The sequence below is a fragment of the Rana temporaria genome, chromosome 7, assembly GCF_905171775.1.
Source record: "Rana temporaria chromosome 7, aRanTem1.1, whole genome shotgun sequence".
NCBI classification, from domain to species: domain Eukaryota; kingdom Metazoa; phylum Chordata; class Amphibia; order Anura; family Ranidae; genus Rana; species Rana temporaria.
In genome coordinates this window covers 194458867-194469385 of record NC_053495.1, presented here as the reverse complement: position 1 = coordinate 194469385, position 10519 = coordinate 194458867, and the positions used below count along the sequence as shown (strand labels likewise).

At 49.6% G+C, this 10519-nt stretch overlaps 1 protein-coding gene across 1 annotated transcript in view; it reads left to right on the top strand.

The window, feature by feature from the left end:
- The first annotated feature begins 730 nt into the window (after positions 1-730).
- Positions 731-10519, top strand: part of LOC120946040 (methylcrotonoyl-CoA carboxylase beta chain, mitochondrial-like) — a 30093-nt gene continuing 20304 nt past the window's right edge. Inside the window, exons 1-4 of the mRNA XM_040360731.1 lie at positions 731-971; positions 4495-4691; positions 7802-7980; positions 8067-8147. Of these exons, the coding sequence (XP_040216665.1) occupies positions 808-971; positions 4495-4691; positions 7802-7980; positions 8067-8147 (621 nt within the window). The 5' untranslated portion in view covers positions 731-807. The remainder of the gene's footprint in view (positions 972-4494; positions 4692-7801; positions 7981-8066; positions 8148-10519) is intronic.

Below are 10519 nucleotides of genomic sequence, written 5' to 3'. Positions count from 1 at the left end.
CGGGAATGGTGAAACAAATCAGCAGCGCTGCCGAAGCGACTGCAAAGCGTTATGGCAGTGCCGCCAAACGGGCGCTATTAACCCTTTCCTTGGCTGCTAGTGGGTGTTAAAAGCGTCTGCTAGTGGCTGAAAAGCATGCTTTAACAGCAGTCAAGCACCGCTAAAACTAGCGGGGCTTTACAGCTGACGCCTGCATCACCCCAGTGTGAAAGGTGTTAGTGTCAGAGCGTGTGCCGCAATATCGCAGTCCCGCTATAAGCTGCGCTAATAACAGCCAGGGAGACATTTCACGATCCTCGCAGCCGAGCATCGGGACAATGTCTCCCTGGCTGTGATCATTAGCACATCGCCGTGCACCCTTCCTGGCGGGCTCTGCACGTGTTCTATGCGAACACGCCAGAGCTCATCCTTAATCAGAACGCGGAAGCCCTGGACAAAATCAGGATATAAAGGTAAGTACAGAGAAAAAAAAAAAAATGCTGAAATGAAATGTCCTTACTATGCTAGCTGTAATGTAAAAAAAAAAAAACGTTTTTAGGGTGAACCTCCACTTTAAAGGACAGATCCATTGTATATACTAATTTTTGCGGTTTTGGAACTTTCATTGCACAATGACCTCTGTGAAAGAAACATTCCAGCGCAGGCTCCGCCATCTGGTGGTCCTATGAGGGAATTACAACAACAAGGAAGTGCTGCTGTGACGAATCAGCTGCTGTGAATCTGCAGCTGTGTGGAAAGTGCTGCTCTGCGAGTTTGCCCTTCCCTGGGAGACTTTGCTCAGGGCTGCAGCCATTGCATTGCTGGCTGATGGCAGCTCTGAGGCTGTACAGACACCTCCTGCGGCCGCCCCAGTGCTGCAGGTTCAGTAGCAGGGCTGCCCAGGCCTTCCCTGTCCTCAGAGGGGACATCCTGCCCATCCACAGACATGTCTATGAGGCCAATTCCAGGAACAGTGACCGCTGCAGGGAAAGGTGAGCCGGGGGACACTACTTCTCATTCATAGGTGACCCTGCTAGGGGACAGCGACAAGGGCTACATCTGCTGAGTGACTTCAAGTTGGCGTTGCGAGATTAAATCTTCTGCAAACACTTGCAGGTTAACATTACTTTGAGGGTTGAATGTTGGCGTTCACCCGACGGGCTCATGCACATAATCCTATGTGGTGCTAGAATGTAAAATACGGGTGTATTTCTGCACCCAGGCGCTTCCAGGGTTGTGTACATCCTCTTGTACAAATGAATGACAGGATGTGGCTGCACTCAGGCTCCAAATATTCACGCCGCACAGGTATGGACTAAGCATGAGCTCCAGCGTGTTCGCATGGTACACGTGCAGAGCCCGCCAGGAAGTCTGCACAGCGCTGCGCTAATCACAGCCAGGGAGACATTTCCCGGTGCTCGGCTGCAGAGATCGGGAAATGTCTCCCTGGCTGTGATTAGCGCAGCGCCGTGCAGACTTCCTGGCGGGCTCTGCACGTGTACCATGCGAACACGCTGGAGCTCATCCTTAGTATGGACATATCCCCCTGGAAGCAGATCGTCGGCATCTGGGGGCATACATGTGTGCATGTTACGCTCGGAGCTGGGTATACCAGCATACCAGTTCTAATTTCGTCTACTAAAACATTTTCGTTGACTAAAGTAAATACTATTTTAGGGCCAGATCCACAGAGCAAGTATGCCGGCGTAGCTACTGATACGCCGGCGTACTTTCGAATTTCCCGCGTCGTATCTTTAGTTTGAATCCTCAAACCAAGATACGGCTTCTGGCTTCGATCCGACAGGCATACGGCTTCGTACGCCTTCGAATCGTAGGTGCAATACTTCCGCGCCCGCTGGGTGGAGTTTGCGTCGTTTTCCGCGTCGGGTATGCATATTAGCGATTTACGACGATCCACGAACGTACGTGCGGCCGTCGCATTTTCTAACGTCGTCTGTAGTCGGCTTTTTCCGGCGTATAGTTAAAGCTGGTATTTTTCGGCCTATAGATAGACTTGCCATGTTAAGTATGGCCGTCGTTCCCGCGTCGAAATTTGAATTTGTTTTTTTTTGCGTAAGTCGTCCGTAAATAGGGATGGACGTAACTCACGTCTAAGTTAAAAAAAATGACGTCGTTGCGACGTCATTTCGTGCAAAGCACGGCGGGAAATTTCTGGACGATGCATGCGCAGTTCAATCGGCGCGGGGACGCGCTTCATTTAAATGAAACCCGCCCCCTGATCGCCGATTTGAATTCCGCCGCCAGAAATACACTACGCCGCTGTAACTTACGGCGCAAACTCGCTGAGGATTCGAATATACGCCAGGTAAGGTACGGCAGCGTAGTGTAGGTGGTGGAGCCTGGAATCCATGGCGGGGCAGTCGGGTGGGACACTTTGGTGGGGTGTATAATAAGGATGAACATCCGGCATGTTCGCACACTCCATGTGCAGAGCCCGCCAGGAAGTCGGCACCGTGCTGCGCTAATCACAGGCAGGGAGACATTATCCCGATGCTCGGCTGCAAAGATCAGGAAATGTCTCCCTGCCTGTGATTAGCACGGTGCCGACTTCCCGACGGGCTCTGCACATGGAGTGTGCGAACATGCCCGAGCTCATCCTTAGTGTAGAAGTGAAGCCAGCCAAATCACTTCCACCAGAGAGCCCTTCGCCTGCTGTCGAAATTTGAACACTAGAGTAGGGTGACCAGACATCCCCGGTTTCCAGGGACTGTTCCTGGATTAAGGACACTGTCCCCAGAGCCAGTCTCTGTCTCCAGATTACAGTGGCGGGGGCATCTGGTACTCTCGCCCCGGGTGCAACATTTAGGGGGGCATAAAATCATTACTGCCCGCCCTGCCCAGGGTCCAGCCTGTCCCCCATGATCCCTGTGTGTGTGTGAGAATGATGGAGGGGCGATGCTGAGCGTACGGCGGCAATTGGAGAAGCTCTTGGCAGGGGATCCTGAGGAGCGGCTGGGTGTCGGGAACAGTACCTGGTGCTGGGGAGAGCCCTGCTCCGATAGATTATCATGGAGGCCATGGAGAGGTGAGCAAAATCATCCGATCTACACTGTTCCAGTTTGGGGGTGGGGGATCTGTGTGAGTAGTGCAGGAATCAGGTAGGTCAGTGTAGTGGTCAGTATAGAAACTCAGGTAGGTCAGTGTAGGGATCAGTTAGGTCAGTGTAGTGGTCAGTAAAGGAATTAGGTAGGTCAGTGTAGGGATCAGGTAAGTCAGTGTAGTGGTCAGTAAAGGAATTGGGTAGGTCAGTGTAGGGATCAGGTAGGTCAGTGTAGGGATCAGTTAGGTCAGTGTAGGGATCAGTTAGGTCAGTGTAGTGGTCAGTGTAGGGATCAGTTAAGTCAGTGTAGTGGATAGTGTAGGGATCAGGTAGGTCAGTGTAGGGATCAGTTAAGTCAGTGTAGTGGTCAGTGTAGGGATCAGGTAGGTCAGTGTAGGGATCAGTTAAGTCAGTGTAGTGGTCAGGTAAGTCAGTGTAGTGGATAGTGTAGGGATCAGTTAAGTCAGTGTAGTGGTCAGGTAAGTCAGTGTAGTGGATAGTGTAGGGATCAGGTAGCTTGGTGTAGTGTGTAGGGTGACCACATTTCCAAACTGCCATTCAGGGACACACCCCCTCTCTCACCTTCCCCAAAAATAGATGGGGGGGTGAGGGTAATGTAGTCTCAGGGTTGATGGGGAATTTGGCGGCGGGTTATTTGTCAGGTGAATGTGCCACTTGCCACCAGATGCAGTGCCGCTTGCCACCCATAGCCTGCCACCAGATGCAGTGCTGCTGTCACTCCCTCTGCATGAGCCACGTGCGTAGAAGGAAAGGAGTGGCGTCACTATCTGGAGAGTGAAGATCACACCGGTCCTTGCTGCTGGGTGCCAGAGAAGGAGGAGGTGCCAAGGTGGGTGGGGACAGCAGTGCTGCACTAGGCGCAGGCCTCGCTCTCAGTCTCACTGTCTGAGAGTAAATTGTCACTGGTTGCAAGATGCCAGGCAGCGCTGGCCCTAGCAACCAGTTCCGGAAATGTAGTTACTAGTTAGTAGGGGGTGGCTGTGTCCTCTATTTCATTCCGGGACATTGTATTGTCCCAGGAATGAAGGTGCCCGGGACACGTGGGCACCTTTAGTGTAGTGGTCAGTATAAAAATCAAGTAGCTCAGTACCACTATACTAGTGGAAGGGACTGCTGAAAGTCTGGCGGGGTGGAAATTTCTTGCCCTCTCCCACCGCCGATAATGGTGATCTCACGGCGAGTCCGCCGCGGAGACCACCATTATCGTTTACAGGACCGGCCACTGAAAAGATGGATATCTCTGTTGTGGCAGCAGCTGCTGCCGTTACCGAGATATCCATCTTTAAAGTGCCGACGTATATGTACGTGAGCCGGTCCTGAAGTGGTTAAGAAATGTTTCCTATAAAAGGTTGGTAGTTGATATATAATTATCTTTTATGATGGTTTCAGATTAAAAAATCTCTAAGAAGAAGTGTGATTGTGTCATTTTGTAGGTACCTGGAGCTCACGGAGAAGGTGAAGTTGGGAGGAGGCGAGAACGCCATCTTGCGCCATACACAGAGGAACAAAAAGCTGCTGGTGCGGGAAAGGTTAAAGCTGCTTTTGGACGATGAAAACTTCCTTGAATTATCTCCGTTAGTGGGTCTTGGTCTGTCGTACGGTGATGTGCCTTCTGCCGGATGCCTAGCTGGTACGGTTAGTCCTTAACCAGTTCAGCTCCCACTATAGACCAAAATAAATCTTCACATTTCTTCTATGGGCCTGTTTGTTCTGCTGTACTGTAATCTTGTCATTAAAGCGAGGGTTCTCCCTAAATTTTTTATTTTTTTCTAGCATGTCATTCGGCATAGTAGCATGAGCTACAGTATGCCTTTATATATTTTTTTTTGCGCCGTACTCACTGTTTAATCGCGTAGTAAAGTTTCAGGGGAATGGGCGTTCCTATGCAGAGGGCTCGTGATTGACGGCCGGCTATAGCGCGTCATGCTTGACGGAAATAGCTGAAATAGGAGTTTGCTCTTCATGGCGCCTGCGCATTCAGCTCCGATGTCTGTGCGCAGGCGCCGTATAGCGCCGTGAAGAACCGAGACCTACTCCGGCTATTTTCGTGAAGCGTGACGCGCCATAGCCGGCCGTCAATCACGAGCCCTCTGCATAGGAACGCCCATTCCCCGCGGGGAGTCTGAAACTTTACTACGCGATTAAACAGTGAGTACGGCGCCAAAAAAATATATAAAGGCATACTGTAGCTTGCGCTACTATGCTGAATGACATGCTAGAAAGTTGTTTTTTTAGGGTGAAACACCGCTTTAACCACTTAACCCCAGGACCATATTGCTGGTCAAAGACCAGAGCACTTTTTGCGATCCGGCACTGCGTCGCTTTAACTGACAATTGCGCGGTCGTGCGACGTGGCTCCCAAACAAAATTGGTGTCCTTTTTTCCCCACAAATAGAGCTTTCTTTTGGTGGTATTTAATCACCTCTGCGGTTTTCAGTTTTTGCGCTATAAACAAAAATAGAGCGACAATTTAGAAAAAAAAATGAATATTTTTTACTTTTTACTATAATAAATATCCCCCAAAAATATATAAAAAAACTATTTTTTTCCTCAGTTTAGGCCGGTACGTATTCTTCGACATATTTTTCAGCGTTTTTTTTTTTTTTTTTCGGTACTGCGACATTATGGCGGACACTTCGGACACTTTTGACACATTTTTGGGACCATTGGCATTTTTTTAGCGATCAGTGCTATAAAAATGCATTGATTACTATAAAAATGCCACTGGCAGGGAACGGGTTAACACTAGGGGGCGGGGAAGGGGTTAAGTATGTTCCCTGGGTGTGTTCTAACTGTAGGGCGGGTGTATGAACAGACAATCAGGCATTTCTCCCCCTGACAGGACCGGGAGCTGTGTGTTTACACACACAGCTCCCGGTCCTCGCTCTGTAACGAGCGATCGCGGGGGCCTGGCGGTGATCGCGACCACTGGGCACACGCGCAGGAGCCAGGAGCGAGCGAGCGGGGGGTGCGCGCTCCTAGTGGCCGCTTCGCCTGCCTGCCGACGTAGAGCTACGGGCTCTCGCGCAGGAGAGCCAACCTGCCGCCGTAGAACAGTTCTACGGCGGCTGGTCGGCAACCAGTTAAAGGAGAAGTCCAGCCTGAGCTCATTTGGCTGGGCTTCTCCTGTGGATCACAGGAGTGCAATTAGTTTTTCACTCCTGTGACCCGTTTTCAGCAGAGTCTTCTTAAGTCCGATCTCTGCTGACGTCACAGGAATCAGTCCAGGCACCACGTAAATTCCGATGTATTGACGCAAAGTATCGGGAGCATTTTCACGAGTACTTGTGAAAAAAAAAGTGGTATCTGTACCGATATCCCTAATTTTATTTTTTAATTTGTCCCATTCAAAATGACACTAATGCCGCGTACACACGATCGGTTCGTCTGATGAAAACGTCCATCAGACCGTTTTCATCAGACGAACCGATCGTGTGTGGGCCCCATCGGTTTTTTATCCATCGGTGAAAAAACGTAGAACTTGTTTTAAAATGATCTGATGGTTAAAAAACCGATAGAAAAAAACGATCGTCTGTGAGCACGTCCATCGGTTAAAAATCCATGCATGCTCAGAATCAAGTCGCCGCATGCTCGGAAGCATTGCACTTCATTTTTCTCAGCGCGTCGTTGTGTTTTACGTCACCGCGTTCTGACACGATCGGATTTTTAATTGATGGTGTGTAGGCAAGACTGATGAAAGTCAGCTTTATCGGATATCTGATGAAAAAATCCATCAGACCGTTTTCATCGGATGAACCGATCGTGTGTACAGGGCATAAGATTATGATTCGTGAGCAAAGCATTGCAAAGTTATTTACAAATGGAACAAAATAAATGAATAGTTAATTGGAGAAGGGGAAGAAGGGGTTAATTAGGAACACATGTTTGTGGGGGAAAAAAAAAAAAACAGCGCCGCCTGCTGCTTATGTCTGAAAAGAAGCTCCTGTATATGCAGTGACTATGGCCCATATTCTCCTAGATTTCCCGCGGGCGGCGCGTAAGGCATTTACACTCCGCCGCCCCAAACTACAGGAGCAAGTGCTGTATTCCCCAAACACTTGCTCCGTAGTTTGGGGCGGCGGAGTGTAAATGGCCCGGCGTAGCCACGCGTATCTTCAAGGGGGCGGCTTCTATTCAAATTAAGCGCGCCCCCGATTCTAAGTAACTGCGCATGCGCCGGGCTTAAAAAAGCCCAGTGCGCATGCTCCAGTTCTCGGCGGAAAACGTCAATGACGCCGACGTGTGCGTCATTGACGTAAAGTCGTATTCAAGAACGACTTAGGGAAACGACGTAGCCGACGAAAAAACACGACGCGGACCCGACGCCATACTTAACATGGCCTACGTGGGACATGCGGAAACTTACTCCTCATATAGCAGGAGTAAGTTTCCGCTTACGCAAACGACGTTTAGCGACGGGTACGCGACGCAAAATTGTTCGGGAATCGGCGTAGCAGGCTCATTTGCATAAACAAATGAGACCTTCACGTAAATGCCATCTAGCGGCGGGCGGCGTAATTACATTTAAGATCCGACAGTGTAAGTGACTTACACATGGCGGATCTTAAGCGTATCTATGCGAAAATGATTCTAAGAATCAGTCGCATAGATACACGGGCCAAAAAAGAGAGATACGATGGAGTATCCTGAGATACTCCATCGTAACTTCTCTCAGAATATGGCCCTATGTTTTAATCCCTAAATACACATCTAATGTACGTGTTGCATTGTCTGTTGCAGGTATCGGGAAGGTCTGTGGTATTTGGTGCATGGTCATCGCTAATGATGCCACTGTAAAAGGAGGAACCGCCTATCCGATCTCGGTGAAGAAGCAGCTGAGGATGCAGGAGATCGCTCTGCAGAACAGGCTGCCCACCATCTACCTGGTGGACAGCGGAGGAGCCTTTCTGCCTCTGCAGGTGCCGCCCTCCCCCCATGTTGTCTGTGCTGCTGCCTACTCTGAAGAAAGTCCTCCGGTATATCAATATTTCTCTTGTCTTTCCAGGCTGAGCTGTTCCCAGACAAGGAGCACGGTGGAAGGACGTTTTACAATGAAGCCATAATGTCAGCCCTGAAGATCCCACAGGTACAGCAGCAGATGTAGGAGGGATTTTTATATGGGTAGGCTTGGTCAGGGCTTTTTTTCTCAGAGAATAGGTACAGGAACTCTCCCCTTCTAAATCACTACTTACCTCCGCCCCCTACCAACCCAGAGCACCGCCCCTTTGTTTCACCCCCTACCCACCTCCCATTACTGATCCGTTTAGAGAATACAGAACCAATTTTTATTTTGTGGTGCTTTTGATATGGATTGCTTTGATAATAACAAGAAAAGTAATAAAATAAATCCTCTGCAGCCAGTGAAAATAGACCCCCACCTCAGCAATAATAGATCCCCCAGCAATATAAGTTCCCACAGCAACAATAGATCTTCCAGTAATAATAGATACCCCCAGCAACATTAGACCCACCCGTCAACATTATACCCACCCAAGCAGCAATAGATTCCCCAGCAACAATAAATCCCCCAAGCAACACTAGACCCACCCCAGCAACACTAGACCCACCCCAGCAACACTAGACTAGACCCACCCCAGGCAACACTAGACCCACCCCAGGCAACACTAGACCCACCCCAGGCAACACTAGACCCACCCCAGGCAACACTAGACCCACCCCAGGCAACACTAGACCCACCCCAGGCAACACTAGACCCACCCCAGGCAACACTAGACCCACCCCGGCAACACTAGACCCACCCCGGCAACACTAGACCCACCCCGGCAACACTAGACGCACCCCGGCAACACTAGACCCACCCCGGCAACACTAGACCCACCCCGGCAACACTAGACCCACCCCAGCAACACTAGACCCACCCCGGCAACACTAGACCCACCCCGGCAACACTAGACCCACCCCGGCAACACTAGACCCACCCCAGCAACACTAGACCCACCCCAGCAACACTAGACCCACCCCAGCAACACTAGACCCACCCCAGGCAACACTAGACCCACCCCAGGCAACACTATACCCACCCCAGGCAACACTAGACCCACCCCAGGCAACACTAGACCCACCCCAGGCAACACTAGACCCACCCCAGGCAACACTAGACCCACCCCAGGCAACACTAGACCCACCCCAGGCAACACTAGACCCACCCCAGGCAACACTAGACCCACCCCAGGCAACACTAGACCCACACCAGGCAACACTAGACCCACCCCAGCAACACTAGACCCACCCCGGCAACACTAGACCCACCCAGCAACAATAGAGCCACCAGCAACAATAAATCCCCCAAGCAATAATAGACACCCCCAGCAACACTAGACCCACCCCAGCAACAATAATTTACCCTTAGCAATAATAGATACCCACCGCAACACTAGACCCACCACAGCAACAATAGATCCCCCAGCAACAATAGACCACCTGTTACAAAATATCACCCCAGCAACAACAACAGATTTCCCAGCAGCCAGCAACAATAGACCCCTCCCTCATCAATTGTCCAACCAGCAACAATAGACCCCCCAAACAAAAATAGATTCCTGCCAGAATACCTCGGTACCCATTGCCATTACATATATTCAGTGCTAAAGGTGCCGAACTGCGTTCCCCGCGTTCCCGCAAAAAAAAAAGCCCTGGGCTTGGTTATGATTGACGTTTAGGATTCATGTGTTGTGTTATGGTTGTGTCTCTGACGGGGAGATTATCCCTCTGTATTGGTCCTGATGATCACTGTCCCCAGTGCAGAAAATTGGAAATCCAACATTTTGTGATCAGATCAGGATCTTCCAATGGGGACATGTGTTTTGGTGACAACTCTCAAAGTGAGGAATTTTCCTTCACTTTAGAGAGATCTTCTTTTATGTCCTGTTGTACTTCCAGAACAGGATATTAAGGCATACCTCCCCTAGTGAAACACAAATAGACAAAAATAAAAAAGAATGGTGTCTTATGCCGCGTACACACGATCATTTTTCAGCATGTCAAAAAAACTGTTTTCCCAACTTCATCATTAAAACGACGTTGCCCACACACCATCGCTTTTAAAAAAATGCTCTAGCAAAGCGCGGTGACGTACAACACGTACGACGGCACTATAAAGGGAAAGTTCCATTCGCCTTTGGGCTGCTTTAGCTGATTTTGTGTTAGTAAAAGACGATTTGCGCTTTTTTGTCTGTTACAGCGTGATGAATGTGCTTACTCCAGTATGAACGCTAGTTTTATCAGAACGAGCGCTCCCGTCTCATAACTTGCTTCTGAGCATGCGCGGGTTTTTTACGTCGTTTTAGCCCACACACGACCATTTTTTACAACCCGAAAAACGACATTGTTTAAAACAACGTTAAAAAATGCAGCATGTTCGAATTTTTTTTTTTGTCGTTTTTCAGAACCTGAAAAATGATGTGAAGCCCACACACCATCATTTTAAATGACGTTTTT